The sequence below is a fragment of the Amblyomma mixtum genome, chromosome 9, assembly GCF_055824585.1.
Source record: "Amblyomma mixtum isolate Tamu chromosome 9, ASM5582458v1, whole genome shotgun sequence".
Taxonomy (NCBI): Eukaryota; Metazoa; Arthropoda; class Arachnida; order Ixodida; family Ixodidae; genus Amblyomma; species Amblyomma mixtum.
The window spans coordinates 103,655,785-103,672,566 of NC_143020.1; the positions used below are offsets into that span (position 1 = coordinate 103,655,785).

Sequence of the window (16,782 nt, forward strand, 5' to 3'; positions counted from 1 at the left end):
AGTCGTTGACATGTACGCCACCTTTTGGTTGTTTCACAGAGGACGTTCGGTTTTTACTGTTTTTTTTCTCTCCAAAATAATTTTCTTCGCTGCTAGCATGTTCATATTGAACTCTCGGTAACCTCATATCCTAAGTGGTACGTGCTGGGGAACATTTAATTTTGTTTTTCTTTTGTTATGAGCTATTCTACTTGTGCGTGGCATCCTTAGTGACTGAACGACGTATAAAATAAAATGTCCCAGCTTTGCACCAAGAAAGGTGAACTTTTTAGTGACAAGCTTCGAGTACACAAGAAAAATGCAGTTGACGCCGCAAATAGCTTGTGTGTTCATTATCCTTCCACCTACGTCATAGGATACCGTTTGATATTTTGCGGGTAATCATAACGAGATATGTGCATTGCACTGATGTCACTGTGGCACTCGTTCTTAGTGAGGCGCGCATCTAAATTCTAGTGCCCCTCGGTTTTCGCATCTCTAGATATATTCTTCATTTCGTTGCGGACAGCAAGCTACGTACCAGTCAGACCTATCAATTGATATCCATTCATACAAGCATACACCTGAAATATCCTGGAAGAGTACCCAAAGGTTGAGAAGAAATTCTTGCGGCCATCGCTGGTAGTCGCGCTTCTGAGAGAAGTTTCCGACGTATGCTTCAACATGAAGAAAGGCAGGTGGGAAAAGGAACTTCATAATTTAGTTCCTGTCTACTGCTTCTGATGGCAGCATACTTGGCAGAAATGATTGATGCGTTTGCAACATGCTGGGCGTGAGGACTGTCCCGTTAAAGTAAGTCGTGGCAAGCGATACTCCGATGGCGGCGACATTTGAAAATGCCTGCGTAATGAAATTGCGGTGGAAAGAGAAATAAAGAACGATCGATATTTGCTTTCGATGCCGTATCGTCATTACAGGGTATGGTATCTTGGCGAATTTCGGCACGTTAGGTTAATTAGTTCGCGCGCCGTTTATTCTTCTGAAGTTTCGGAACAGTTTTGGTTTATTTCTTTTCTAAAAGATTAATTCAGCGCTACCTTTTTTTCGAGACGAGAACAAAGACAGACACGGCAAGACGGACACCGACTCCAGCTAAAACTTAGTTGCAGTCCGCGTCCGTCCTGTTATGTCCGCCTGTGTGTTCGCCTGAGGAAAGAGTAGCGCTGAATTACTTTTCTAGAAAAAATAGATCCCTACCTTTCCCCACAGTGCGTTTTGCTAACTGTTATCAGCCTCTCACTATTTCCGGCAACCTTTTTCGCTTGGGCAGTGTGCCGGCTATTGATCCCATACTGGATGAAATACCAGTCAAATATGGGACAACCGGCGCTATAGTGTGTTTTCTTCTTTCTTGTCCTCATACCAGATGATAAATTTTTCTATATTTCTTAGCCAGGGCGATAAAAAGAAAAAAAAAAGCTTTAAACGGATACAGAAATCATATTTTGCTTTCCTTTTTTTTTAATGTGGCAACGAAATGTTGACACTGAAACACCATCAGTGGCAGGAAGTTTCGGGTTTTCCACTTAGAGCAGTAAACGATTTCTTCACGGTAGAACTAGGCCTCGACTGTTAGTTCTACACGAAAAAGCGGGAGAACTACCGAAACGCGAATATGAGTGAGGCTCGTGAATGCGCCAACCGCACAGCTGGTTAGTATAGCGCCAGCACGTTGTACAGCCTTTGTCAAATGTTTGGAGCCCAGGGGGTTTGCTTCTGAAGCACACTGTCTGGCTCGTAATGCATCTCCAGCGCTCCAAATCTGCTGAAGGTAAGAAGATTTCCGGTCCTGCCTCCTCCAATGGGTTGGACTACCACGAATGTTACAGGAGTCCCACTGCGAGGCTTAGAAGCAAACCCCCTGGGCTCTAAACTTTTGACAAAGACAGTACACTTTGTCCGAACGTTCACCGCTCCAACTCAGACGTACCGTGGGGCCATGTCTTTGCGTTGGCACTCGAAACGGCGCTGTTCAACCAGGGGGACGTGAACTGTGCCAGGGCTTTGATCATGAAGCGGTACTCTGTGTACGGAGCCAGCGGAGTGATGACCGCCTCGCGCACATTGCCAACATCCAAATTGAAGCAAATCTTGTCTCCTGCCGTGCACCAGAAGATCCGGTAGTGGCTCGGAGTGACTTCGAAACGCGGTGGCAAGTCCCAGGTCAGCTTAACTGACGTGGAGCTGAGCGCTGTAGCCTTGAAGTTCTGCGGACCGCTGGGAGCTGCCGTAAGTGAAAAGATCCAAAGCGACATTAGTGGAAGAAACAGATATAGTAGTTCATGGTGACTGCAGCAGCAAGGGTTCAGTGACTGTTCAAAATAATTGATGGCCGCATTTCATCACAGTTCTCTAGCAGCTCCATTTTTATGGCATTTGACATTTGTTTTCTTCCTATTTGAACTTCCTAAATGCTGGCTAAGAAAAGTGAACAAACTTTTACACTTGCGGTAATGGGAATTTTAGCTACATGTGGCATGGTACAAAGTGCTGATGCCTGTCAGAGTTGCGGACATGGATACCGACCACCAAGACAACGTTGCTATTTTTAAGGCGAAAGCCTTTAATGGCTCATACTGTCGCCCGTTAACAAAGCGTGTCACACGCGCTTAACTCGGGAACTAAAAAAGGTAGAAGAAAACCAGTGGTTGCTTCAGATAGAGGAGGAAAAAAAATGAACCTAGAAGCCAAGTTTGATGACTGTAGGGAAATTAGTTAATTAAATGTAGGCAAAAATGTAAAAATTGCGTCGAAATAGCGCGGACTTTGTTATGGCCACGGGATAGTGTCGTCACATTCACTGGAAGTCGTCCCGGCATAGTGAAAATTGTCACAGAATGGTCGGAAAAACTTCAGATTTGTGTCAAATTAGATGAAGAAATGTGTAATTAAGCGTAATCAACTCTTAAGACCCCCGAAACGTACAATTTCGGTACCGATATAGCCACGGGAATGGTGTGACGTCACATCCACCGGAAGTCGTCACGGCATAGTGTCCTCGGCTTTCGCCTTTCAACCCTTTAGTTGCCAAAGTGTCCATGGAATTTTTTTCTCATTTTCAGATGGGGTCATAAAGGGCTATGGTGTAAAATTCCAGCGCGAGGTTCTAATATCAAAGGTGGGTTTGACCACAAGAAACGAATCAAAAAGAATTCATTAAGAGTCGTTACAAGGAAGAATTAAATATACACAGGTGTGTCTGCAAATAAACTTTACGACCATGATCACTCGAACTACTTTTTATTCATCGAATCAAACCTTGTTAACAATCCAAAGAACTTATGGAAACATATATAAACTACTTCAGGAGCAAAGGAAATGTACAGTCGGTGTCAAAATTTCCTCGACCGCGTGATGGGCAAACGAAGCCGTTAGCTCTATTATTAACCGCCACCTGGAGTCCGGACTTGCGGAGGTGAAGCAATAGGATTTTCAACTTTCACCTTCATAAGCATGGTCTCTGACCAGCGGCTAATAATAGAGCTATTGGCATCGTTTGTCGACCATACGGTTCAGAGACTTTTGACCACGACTGTACATCTCCCTGATATCGATGAAAGCGTAATTGCAGATATCTCAAGTGTATTTGTAGAGCAATTTCATTCTGTCCTTAGGGTTACTGGGGACACCGACATTGCTTAAATGAGAGAGAGGGAAAAAGGGAGGGAGGGAGGCTATACATGGCTGAAACAAGCGACTTACAGAACGGCATAGGCACCACGGTTCCCTTGACCTCATCGCTGTACGCCCTTTCGCTGTTGGTCGGAACCGTGTTGAAGGCCTTCACCGTGACCTCGTACTCCGTCCAGGGCTGCAGTCCCGTGATGGATTGAGTGCCGGCGTTGGGCTGGAGGATCTCGCGTGTGTTTACGTTGTCACCGTAGCAACGCCGCTTCGGACACCAGGTCAGGACGTAGCCGCTGATTGGGCCGTTGGTGTACTTGGGTACACCGATCACGACGTTGACTTGTGACGTCGATACTTTTGTGAAGGACAGGGAAGACTCCGTTGGATCTGGAATAGTGGCAAAAACACAGGTGTTGACAGTCTTTACGGATTGAAGTTCTGTTGCGTCGCGTGGACTGCACTGCCTAGTTTAAAGGCAATGCAACTGTGGTTCGTGGTGCGTTTAAAAAAGGAACACTGTTATACAGGGTGTTTCGCCTGCGATTTAATACAATTTCTAAAAATAGGCTTTTTGAGTTAGAGGGAGCTTTTATAGGCATAACATTGTCAGCGGTTTAGTACATCAGAGTACACGTAAGACTTGCTAAATAGCAGTCCGGTTAACTAATACTTAATACTGAACTTTTTAACTATTAGTGTTAGGCTCCTTAATTATTGAGAGGCGTGTAGCCCACCATAATTAATACTCGCATCAGCTCATAGAAATAAAAAATGCGGTTACTATCGCCGCTGTGACCCAGCAAATTTTGGCTATTTTGACTAGTTACATGCCCAGAAGAGATTGCTCTGCCTGCAAGCTTCTCGAAAGAGCATGTATTTTGGCTCGATGTAGCCAGAATTTGTTGGGCGAAAGCGCCGAGGATAACCACGTTTTCTAAATTCTAAAAACTGATATGGATATTACTTACGGTGGGCTACACGCCTCTCAATAATTAAGGAGCCTAACGGTAATAGTTAACTTTTTAACTATTCAGTATTAGTTAACCAGCCTGCTAGTAAGGACTCCTTAGCTGTGTTCTGATGTAATACACAGCTGACAATGCTACGCAGAAAAATGCGCTCATCTAACACAAAAAGCCCATTTTTGAAAATGGTGTGAAACACCGTGTATACCTTTGCCAAGAGACTTCAGAGCATGTACGCTTGCTCTAAATCTGCGTTGATGAGCCTAATAGTTCACAGATCGGAGTTTGACCATTACAACGCAGCTTTCACCAGGCTGTGTTCGATCGGAATTGCCCAACAAAGTTTCACAAGTCGTAAGAGACTAAGAGATTTTGCACATTGACTAGACCTATTCTGAAGCAAGACACGCAAGGAAGAAAATGTAACTGCGTGATGGAAAAGCGGTCCGCAAAACGTCCACTCACAGGTGTTTATGAAGCAGACAGTCAGGAAAATATACAAGCCTCTGTGATTCGCCAATGCATTCTGAGAGAGCGGCATCGCACATGGGCATACGTATAAGGAGGCGCCCTGAAAACGCCTTGTTCGCTGTCACAGAGGATAATGGGCGCTTAGCTAAGACATCCTCAACTTTTATTCCTGCATATCAAATGCCTCTGGAAGTTCACGCGTTGCCTTGTCATCTCTTCTGCCCACTTTCTTCTGGCTGGCTGCCGCAAGCTTTATAATTCGCAAAAAGGTCCCCCCGATCCTTCATTGTTCATACTTGTGCTTTGCTGCTTCGTAAGGTGACGGGCTCAGTGACCGCTCTATCTTTTCACGGCTTTCTACGAGTCAGGAGAACTCCACAAACAACACCTGTCCCATAGTCTCTGCAAAGGTTGACATGTGTAACCTGGCTTTAAGTAGCTTAATCTTTTGGCTGCGATGCTGTCTTGCGTCTTGCGAGTAAGTGACCACCGTGTCCACTTGCTCAGAGACGAAGCAATGCGAGTTTTCTTTTGACGAGCTTCGAGTGACAAGGGCGCTTTGTTTTTGGTTGCCAAGAAATAGCGCTACCGCATGTTTTTATGTTTAGAATTTTACAGAACTAAGGATGAAAAACAGCGAGCTTAACTATAAAAGACGGCTGTTTTGAAAGAAGCCGTTGACGGCTAGTGTATGGGACCTGGTCCAGCCCCTTCAATGCTTGACATTTGTCTGTGAGAAAGATGGGAGGTCGCCCCTGACAGCTTCTTCGGACTACTGCACGTGTTTTAAAGGTGCTTTGCTACGCGGATAATTTTATATGTATGCCAAATGGAATTGTTTTCTGACTTAAGATCTCGAACTGTGTGTGCATCTACACTATTTTACTATTAAGCAATGAGGCCCCTGTTGATGACCCAGTTTTTATTTAAATCGAGTACTGAAGCTTTTAAAAAACGCGAGATGCTCCCTTCTTTCAGATCAAGGAAAAATTTCGGGACAAGAATAAATCGCAGTGCTGTACCTTAATTCGGAACTCAGACAGTCACATACTAGCGAGGTGTTTGGAAAGTTTCTTAAGCAGCGACTAAACGCCCCTGAAATCCGGATTAAGTGTTGCTAAGATTAGAGTAAACGTTCGTCAAGGCTGATTCAATTAATCCACCTATTAAATGAAAGCAGGTCATACGGCAAAGTGACGGCTGAGTTAATGGTGAAGTTAAGGACTGCAAGGACGCTTTGTAAGCAAGTATCTTATGGTCGCAAGTATCTTTTGGTCGTTGTAGAGGCTACGACCGGAAGCCTTTAAGTTTCTACAGCGAGCTATCAAGAAACAATCACAGCAGGGTACGCTAATATTTGAGAGGGTTGCAGAGCGAGAAAAAATTCGCAGCGACACCTACTCTTCAATTATGTGTTAGCAGTGCGATAGCATTAGCAGTTGTTGATCCATTCACCGGAAGTAACGTCGCTTCCGGACTGATGACGTCATTTCCCTCCAGCCAATGGGAATCCTCCACGCCACTTCCAACCAGTCATTGGGTCTGCACCAGACCGGCGACGTGACCTCCCTCCAGAAAATGGGCGAATTGTATGACCGATTACGCACCCTCGCTAATGGGGCCCCTAAATGTTATCACCTTAATAAAGGAAAATCCCGTGTTAACTAGCAATATGTTGCGTTTTCTGACACAGAGCTGGCCTCTCACAAGGCTTAACTCGTTTGCAATGTATGGCAAACGCTATTTCTACCACCTTTTATACCTGATTCGTTGGTGTGTCCAATAATATTTATGTTCCTGACCATCTGTGCAATATCCAGTTTTGGCTAAGCGCATTTGCCGTGCCTTTTTCTTGTTTCATTATTGCGCTCTTGGGCGCGCTTTTCAAAGCATGTTCTATTCCATAAGGCGTTTATATGTGTGATCTGTACAGTACTATGTAAGGACGAAATGCACGTAAAAGACAAGAACGACGCCTTCGAGTATCGAAAACAAAACAAGTGTCTATAATGACAGCCAGAAACGTTTCGAAGTGCTCATACGACCAAGGGAAGACCACCCTCAGGGCTCAGAACTGTCGAAAACATGGCAGCGCATTGAATTTAACAGCTCGAAACGGCAAAGCGACTGCAGGTATTTAACGCAAGGCAAGTCTCAACAGTAGCTAACAAAAACCTCAACCTTTCAATCTCAACATTTCAGAAAAACTGTGGTATCTAGTCTGCACTAAAGCATGTTCCTAAACAACTACAAGATGACCTGCTACATAGGTGAAATAAAAAGTGTATGCAGTGTAGTTCTCAAGGTACTAACCCCAATCTCTGAAAGGTCCAAAATACTAACTAGTTAACAGGACGGAGTTCAGTGACATGTCAGACACCGGTAATAAGTCAGGATAGAAATCCCGCTTCATGCCTCTTTTGGATTTTGCTTTCCGGGGTATGCAACACAGTCCCAGACGAATAAACCCCGGGGCCAGCACAGAAGATTTATTTCGCATTATATACCGAATTTATTATGAAGCAGGAGTGAAAAAAAACTTGAAAATATGCAGAATTACTTAAACTGCAAGCTCTCTTTGAATGTACAAGTGTACTTTTCTTTAAATTTGAAAACAAACAAAAAAGGATTTGAAGACAGTTCTGCTCTGTGCTGTAGTCTTCATTGTAATGTGTGATTGCTGTAATTAAGTGTCGCGATAAGAGTACAGATGGTTTGCGAAGTGACGTATTATCTATTGTCAGTTGCTTTGCTGGACAGAGGCCAGTGCGATAGAAATATATGTTCCCAGAAACGCTCACGCAGAACCTACTACGCAAAGACATCGAGCCTGCACTATAGTAATAAAAAGATATAAGTATCCTATGCAGCGCCCTTTGAAATGGCTTTTTACCGATAAGGCTTTGTACCAAGGGTCAGACTTGAAGCTTTCCGCCCAAAGCAACTGATTCGCTGGCTTGCTGCCTATCTCCTCGTTACCTGTAGCGGCATTCATTTATTTATTATTTATTTATTCGATACTGTCAATCCCATCAGGGATCGTAACAGGGAGGGCGGTGAGCTACTCGAGACAATCTGGACCTGAACTTACAGGACAAAAGTGAATTATGCTCTCTTTGTGTAAATAGCAGAGACAATGGAATTTGCATGTGGAGCCCGCCATCTGATAACGATATTAGGAGTGCATATGATGTAGTTCAGACATGTGCTAAAAAATGAAAGTTATCTCTCTGCGTGAGGACGTATATTTGATCAGGAACCTGCGCAAAGCTCTGCACACCTTTCTCTTGTTCTTGATAAGTGATTACGATTACGAAGATAACTGTGTATGTTCTCTGGCTCAAGCATCCAACTTTCAAAAATATGCTCTCTGCAAATCTCTCTGACTTCCTTTTCAATATTTGCCTTTCATGTAGTCGTCATTCTGTTGGACCAAATTCAACTCCTGCCCTAATGCCCAATGCCCACCACAGAGTTAGACATGCAAGGCAATTTCAGTGTTTGACACTCAAGCTGGAAATTTGACACTATGGACAACAATATTTTCTTTTCACTTTATGATTGCAGCTTTATAATTAAATCTTTCCCCAAGGGTCGGTACCGTGCAGACATAAATTATGCACTAAATTAATTCTGTAAATATTTTATCAGAACTCTTACCGACACCCTAGATAAGAAAAAGAAACGACAGAAAGATTAATTGCAATACTTCATTATTTTTCATTTTTGTCCGATGGATCAGCGTCCATGAAAAATGTGAATACTCAAAATAATTATTATTTGTGAAAAAAACGGTATTAATGACAGATTATGACTCTTCTTTGTAGCTAACCCTGAAGAAAAAGATATGTCAACAAATACTACTTTTTCATCGTTGTTAATTACACCATATAAAAATTGAATACGCAGCGCACAAATTCTTTAAACAGTTCGGATGATTAATCTGCTCTTATTGGTAACGCGTTTACGTATGTTTTCTATAATGGGTTGTAAAAAAATCAATCATTAAATGAAAGATTGAAGGAAGGAAAAAGAAAGAAAGGAGGAAAGAAAGAAGGAAAGAAAGAAAGACAGGAAGGAAGACACGAAAAATGAATGAATGAATGAATGAATGAATGAATGAATGAATGAATGAATGAATGAATGAATGAATGAAAAATACACTCACAGGTGGGAAGCGTGTACTCGCTTATGGATGCCTCCGCGCCGTAGAGCGTCTGGCCGGTGAACGGGTCCACGTTGAAGCCCGACACATATACGTTGTACTGACGGTATGCTGTCAGACCTGTGATCCTAAATTGCCGCACGTTGGGCCCGTGCAGTGTGTGGTAGCTGGAGACGCAGTTGGCAGCCCAGCACCACCGAATCCGGTATCCGTCCAGCGGGCCATTGAGGACCGTCGGGTACCTCCAGCTGATGTCCAGGGAATAAGGGGTATGCTTGGTGGCGAAGATCTGGAACGGCTGGCTAGGCGCTACAACAGAAGAGAGAAAGGGACGCGTCTTTGTCAGGTACCTCCCTTGTCGGCGTTGGGCAGTTATGACACGCTGACCACACGTCATGTCTTATAAGGGAGAGAAATAAACAAGTGGGCACCTAGTGAGAACTCCGATGTCACAGCAGATTACTCTCCAGGTGTGGGGCGAAGTACGCCGATTTGATGCCTAAGCAAAATGGCGCTTGACGTTTCATTTCATTTATTTACCCTAACGGCCCTTTCGGGCATTGCATAGGGGGAATACAACTGTTCAACATTGGTTATATATGCACATAAGCAAAAACGTGTTTTAGAATAAAGCAGGAAACATCATTATCTACATAGTAATAGCACGAAATGAGGGGGGATAAAAATACTCGCTTCTTTTTAGCACTTTGTGTAACTCCGCGCCAATCAGTGCGCTGCGATGTACAGCCCTTGCAAAAAGCAACCAGGCTGCATGGTTTGCTTCTAGCACGTACAGTGGAGCCCTTAAAGCTTCCCTGAAGCTGAAATGATGGTTAAAGGGAAGGACTGGGGGTCTTCTTACCTTCCAACACCTTTCGATCTTTAGGAAAGCCACAAGGGCTCCACTATACAAGCTAGAAGCAAACCATGCAGCCTGGTTACTTTTGACAAAGACAGTACCTTGTTGCTTTATGATTCTGCCATGCAAATACAATGTAGATAAAACTGTTTCGTTTGTTTTATGCGGTGAGAGGTCCCAAAGCGACTCAGGCTGTCATAGAAGCGGTAGTGGAAGGCTAAGGGTAATTTCAACCACCTGTTGTTCTTTAACGTGCACTGACATCGCATAGTGCACGGTCATCTATCATTTCTCAATCACCGAAAAACGACGGCCGCTTTCGGGATCGAACTCACGTCTTTCGTGTTAGCAGCCCAGCGCCGTAACCACTGAGCCACCGCAGCGAGATAAAATTGTGTTTGATGCTATGGAGACACTAATCTCACATTAAAGCAAGGTTTTAAAAAAAAATGTTCAAGCTCCTTTAAAGCTGATATGTCTCTGAGGAACAACAAAACTTTTTTCACAACAGAATTTAAAACTAGTCCAGCCTCCAATTAAGGGGCATGCATAGATCGCGCCGGAGAAATATATCAAACGAAAGAAAATAATGCAGTGCTTACTAATTAAGGTATACAGCGGACTAAAAAGTTCGCTAATGAACTGAGGCTCCCCCTCAATCTTTAATTGTTCCCTTTGTTTTGTGTTGACAAGTTTGTGTGATATATCTAGCGTCCGGCACCATTTGTTCTGCCTAGCGCTCGTTCAAGGTCGAAATATTCCCATTCTACGCGTGCCCTTTGAAATATGAGAGCGCTTTCATTACTTCTAGGGGCACACAGGGAAGACAGGAAGGATCAATTCAGCGCAGCTGATCAAGCACAACATCGGAAAATAATTTCAAGGAGCTCACTAACGCATGGCCATCATCGGGACTATAGTAAAAATAACGCTCCTCGTTGGAAGAATCCCGTAGAAGAGTCTTGAAAAAGGTGGAAGAAGAATCTGGAAGAACAATCTGGAAGGAGCTGGAAGAACAATCTGGAAGAAGCTGTAAGAACATTCTAGAAGAAGCTGGATAAAGAAGCTGGAAGAATCTATGAAGAATCTGGAAGAAGAATCTGGAAGAAAGAAGAATGTGCACCTCACCTGTTGGCGAAGTCCTCACAGTCGTGCACACGGGGTTCGAAAAGTTGGAGCCGGAGCATTGCGTCTGCACGCACAAGGTGTAGTTGGTGTACGTGGCCAAACTCGACTGAGGTCTGACGTATCCGGAAACACTTGTGGTGCAAACTTTCGGCGTGCTGCCACTCGAACATTTCTCGCCGTAGTTCCCCAGAGACATGCACGTGCAGTGCACGGGATTCGGGATGTACCTGCAGAGGGCGAAAAAGTTAGTGCCTTAATGCTGTCGCAGCTGCGTCAAAGTAGGCGCGCTCAGCGAGGACAGTCGGCGTTTCGAGTTATTAGACACTTTTAGCTGGGCGTACACAGTGACTCTGCGGACAACGAATGCGCAAGCGCAGAACGCTACGTATCTCACAGCGTCTTGCGGGCGTACGCTACAAAACATAGTCGCGCACGTTACGGGATGCATTGACAAGATGGCGGCGCCCTGCTCGTCCGCTTCGGAATAAATGCATGTCGCCGCTGGATGCTTCGACGTGATAGCTCGTTCAAATGGTAGCGGTCCGATTTTATTTCCACACTCTTGCCTACACGTAGAGGTATAAGAGATAACTAGCCCCTATTTTTTAGATAATTTGGCGACTTTCAAGCTCTTAGCCTTACCTAAATGCACTGCGTTTTCCTCGTAGCAACGACACATGGCAAAGCAGTTCTCTAGCTTTTGAGTTGTTACATTTTCTTCTATTTGCGTACTTTTTCTTCTTGGAACAAAAACAGGCTAAGTGCACCCACCCTCGTTATCACTAATTACGGATCAAAAATTTTTTCAACCGAAGGTTGACGTGCTTTGGCCTCTTGTCACTAGATGGCGCTACTGTTTACTCGTGCCCACGGTGTCGTGCCCGAGAGGGACGCTACGACACGGACAACTAAAAGTGTCGTGTTTACACTATTTGCAGTGTACGCATCGCTTAGCTTACTGGGTACGCCCAAATAAAAGTGTATTCTTTGGCTTGCTGAGAACGGATCATCACCCCACCACAACTCTTCCCCTTTTCATGCTGAAAGCTTAACGCTTCCTACACCTACACAGCAGTTGCAAAGCAGCGACAGCAAGTACTACTGCTTGAACTCACTTCGTCGCATCCCATCGGAACGTGATGGAATTGTAGGCAACAGCCGGGGCGTGAAGGCGTGAGGGCTCTGGGCAGGATTGAGCCTGGTGAAAAAGAAAGTATTACAGATAAGCTGAAAGACCTTTGAAGAGTATAAACTCGATTTATTACGCTGTGCCGCGAAGAGGGTGAACATTTTCGAACCTAATTTGTTTTAAAAGAAGCAATACACTCTACTTTTGTGTTTCTTTTTAGAAACATTTGCTTGTAATTCTTGTTCCCTGGTTAACGACCGAAGCCTGTTGGCATATTCAAAAACAAGTTTTCACTCCCTTGCTCACTTCGAGGCACTAGCGGCAAAGAATTTAGCAACGCAAGGACAGGAAGCAAGCAGCGATTGCGAGAACCATGAAAACGATGTTTTTGTGAGGAGTGTAGGCGTCTGTGTTCTTTACACACCGCATTGCGGGTCCTCGCATTAGGCGTGTTGCTAAAGTCCTGAATCGTCGATAGAAACACTGAAGTAGACTACTTAAGCTTGTAAGATTTCCTCTCTGTTTCACTTTGAGGGCTTTCGTACACATTGCTCCGTAGAGGAATCGGAAACGTAATGGGTCTGTAAGAAACAGCGTTCCAGCTCTGATCTGGAAAGAGGCGAACACACAAAATATGTTCGCAATTTGAGCTACCGCAACATTTCAGAACTTTTCCTGCAATAAATGACTGCGCTCCTTGGTAACAGTTTGTTGGCTCTCTGTCTTCTTACTTGTGAACGGTTTGATGCTAAACTAAGCTGTTAATGAATAGAATCAAGTACTAACTAGCCAGCAAAAAAGTTTCGATAAGTGCTTCTGCACATTGTTCCAAATATAAAATAAAAAAAAGTGAACCGATTTAATATTTACATACGCGTTACGGGGAGCAACCCGTCATAATATACAGACAAAAAAAAACTTTCATAAATACTTACACCACATGAAGGCCAACAAAAAATAGACAATGTGCACTCTCCGGTACCGCCTTATTTTTTTACTGAGATGACCGATTTCAATGTCAATACAAGTTTAGTGCCCTACTGTGAGCGGAGGAAACATTCAGCACTGGCTTCAAACGTAGTGCAAGCTTCACAACATTTGGAGAAAGAACGCCGGCGTTCTACCCTCCCTTTCTTCTTTTTTGTAACACCTGGCAATATTCCATTACTGCCATGAGAAACTGACTGACTGAACAGTTTGCAGCAATGTGTGCGAACTCTGGGTGTTTATACTGCCGAAGCGTGTATCAGTGGGCTTCAGGATACTTACCAGGTGTTTCATCGAAGACCACTACTAACTTTTAAAGACAGGTTTTGGATCGTAAAGAGGCGCTTTTCGAGGCATAGTAATACTAGTGTCGACGGGCACCAGTTGAGAGGCGAATCATGCTTTTGCGAAACTGATTAACTGAATTCTAATAGTTACTTTTTAACAATTTTTGATAAGGGTATGATTGTAATGAGATATTTTTAGCTTGTCATTAGTAATAGCCTTATTAGTTTTTACAATTTCAAAAATACGATTAACCTCGCCGCTGTGGCTCGACAAAGTGCGGCCGCCTCCCGCGCAATTTGAAAACCACGCGCCTGTGGTGCGCACGCAGCGACGTCCATCCAGACGGGTCCTTCAATGGCGAGCATGCCACATCACCTACTCGGCCCCGCCTTGGCTTGAACAGTGAGGAGCGTTGAGCAGTGCAGCGCAAGCAGGACATAAAAAGTCACGTGGCTTAAGTGTCACGGAGTGACGCATTTGACGGATATCACTCCGCGCGCACTGCAGGCGCGCAGTTTTCAAATTGCACGGGAGATGGCCAAACTTTGTTGAGGCACAGAGGCGAGGGCAATCGTGTTTTCGAAACTAGTATGCCTATTACTAATGACAAGGTAAAAAAAACCCCAGTTGCAACCAGAAGCCTATTGGTAAGAGTTAAAAAGTGAAGTATTGGAATTTAGTTAATCACTTTGCAACTTAACATTAATTGCCCGTTTTTTGGTTGCCGCCTACAATGTTAATACTGCTCCGCAAAAAAGTGCCCTCTTTATCTAAAAGAAACCAATTTATAAAAATTTGCGTTCTTCCTTAACACCTGGTATAATGCCTCTCCTCGTCCCCGAGTTCCAGGGAAAAAGAATCTAGTAAAATAATTCAAACTGCCATAAAATTCAAAATCACAGTCAATTCAGACTAACCGACGTAGGTCATGAACGTGCTCAAACCCGCCTTACGGATGTTTTTTTCAATGACTGTTGAATGGACTATCTATTTAAGGAAAGTACCCACTCGGCAGGTATAAAAAATCTCACTTGGCACGTACTTCGTGAAGTTGTTTAGACGGCAGTTTCTGTAGTATGCAGTACAGTGCAATTTATTGCATACTGCTCTGACACTGATCATTCTTAATACTGCAGCGTTACGTGCTTTTTAAACTGATTTTCTGCCAGCCCCCCCTCCCTCTCTTTAGAGCGCTTTGTTTTATGGGTGTGTATAAATAAATGAAGATAATTATATTGCCTTGTCCTCATTTTGAGTTCTGTTTCTATCTTTATGTATTCAGTATACCAGAAAAGCATTCAAATGAGCTTGCTACTTAGGTGGAAACTTTCGCAGTCAGAAACAGAAAACTAAAGAAACACAAGTGCAACGCGAAAAAGAAAGCAAATTCTATTGAATAAACAGTTTCATACACATAAAGATCAAGCTTAAAGCGCTGAATACGAGGCATGAGGGGCAACGAACATCCTTCAAATGCAAAGTTAAAGGCAACATTGACATCTCTTGTCCGAGAGACAACAAAAAAAAAATTCATTGTGGTTTTATTCTGCGTTTGAGAGATTTTTTTTCATCGTTACAGAAATGGAAAAAAAAATTAAAAAACTGAGGCATACCATAAAATAAAAAAAAATATTCGATTTAGATAAACAACACCTTAAGAGAATACCGGTTGGTACCATTTCGTATCAGAATTCTCCATCTAAACGGCAATTACGTAAAATTAAGGGCAACCGTTGTAGGGAGAAGGCAAGATGTGAGAAGTACGTGGAGGATGCGACACGTTTCCGTAGGTCGCGACAATCAGAACTATGATGGCCGAAATTTCAGGGTCAGGGAGGTCAAAGAGTTGCCCTTTCAGAATTTAAGAACTCTGACACTCTCGTTTCACACTTCGAACTGCATGCAGGCGTGGCATACTTCAACATGATTTTGAAATTACCAGCTCCCTTTCGTTCTAGCCTGAGCTAGGACAGCAGTTTTTTTTTTAATGAGAAATGAGGGTGACGAGATATTTACTCACCTGAGCGTGATCCATAGCTGCCACGAAGAGCACAAACGCCATCCCCAAGAGATTCCATTTCGCCACCTCCAAATGGCGGGCCATCGCGCAACAAAAAACAAAGCAAACAGCCCTCCTAATTCCGCCGCCTAGTAATTCTCGTTCCGTGTTACACACCACTCCGCATCGGTCTCCCGTGCCCCAATCGTGAACTAAAAAGCGGCGCTTGGGCCGACTCCCTCCTGAAGCTTCCGAGCACCCCGGCTTTGCATATATACTCGAGGGGCGAGGAGGAAAGGGAGGCTCGAATGCCGTCCTCACTCTTCTCAGTCTACCGGTAGATAAAGTTACACCCGCTCTCTCAGCAGCAGAAGCAGCCGGCTGTGGATGTGACGCCGGGTTGTTGGGCCAATCCACCCTTGCACCATACGCCGGCAACGCACATGCCGCTACAGCCCGAAGGGAAGTGAAAGATGGGAGGAAGGGAAGGGAGTCGAACCCTCGCCTCTACTCCTGTCCGCGTGCGAACGCGTGTCGGTGATACGCGGTGACGGAGCTTGTCAAACACAGCGGAACTGCTGTTGTCTGCGCATTGTTTTTAACTGTGTCGCTCGGGGAAGGCCTGGCTCGTGAAGCGATTATCGGCCAATACCGGTGTATACTAGGGTTGACGTCGCGCCGACGTGTCACGCGTGGGCGGGCTTTGATTTTCTTTTCTAGAGTTGTCCATGTTTAAGGATGCCGTGGCATGACAATGACATTTCACCTATGATGCGTGCATCAGTGCATGTGCTTTACTGTACATGCACACGTCTACCTGAGCTAACTATGCATAGCCTATCGCTGCGTATTTAGAGCGGCTATGGAAAACTTTTTGAGCGCCATGGAAAAACATACCAAGTGGTTAGATTATGACGCCGCGGACATTTAAGCGAAATATAAACCACCACACGCAGCTCAGGACACAGAGTCATGCTTGCAAGCTGGCAGCCTCTTTTATTGTACTTTTGAAATAACCTGCCTGCGCTGAGTAAGGCGTCACATTTAAAGTTTTCAAAATGACTATTCTTTAGATAGCTTCAGGCGTCATATGATTGGTTTGATAGTTTGGGGGGGCTAACATCCCAAAGTGACTCAGGCTATGAGGGACATCGTAGTGAAGGG

At 44.2% G+C, this 16,782-nt stretch overlaps 1 protein-coding gene across 3 annotated transcripts in view; it reads right to left on the reverse strand.

Annotated features, from left to right (window-relative positions):
* The window catches only part of LOC149330442 (fibronectin-like), a 41,214-nt gene extending 25,123 nt beyond the window's left edge, over positions 1-16,091 (reverse strand). The window contains exons 1-6 of one of the 3 annotated variants that reach the window (XM_089561010.1): positions 15,640-16,091; positions 12,331-12,413; positions 11,216-11,442; positions 9,232-9,537; positions 3,703-4,014; positions 1,931-2,224 (exon numbers count right to left, since the gene is read on the reverse strand). In XM_089561010.1, coding sequence (XP_089417136.1) covers positions 1,931-2,224; positions 3,703-4,014; positions 9,232-9,537; positions 11,216-11,442; positions 12,331-12,413; positions 15,640-15,723 — 1,306 coding nt within the window. In that variant the 5' untranslated portion in view covers positions 15,724-16,091. The remainder of the gene's footprint in view (positions 1-1,930; positions 2,225-3,702; positions 4,015-9,231; positions 9,538-11,215; positions 11,443-12,330; positions 12,414-15,639) is intronic. The other 2 variants (XM_089561011.1, XM_089561012.1) reach the window with 2 other exon arrangements.
* Positions 16,092-16,782: the final 691 nt, after the last annotated feature.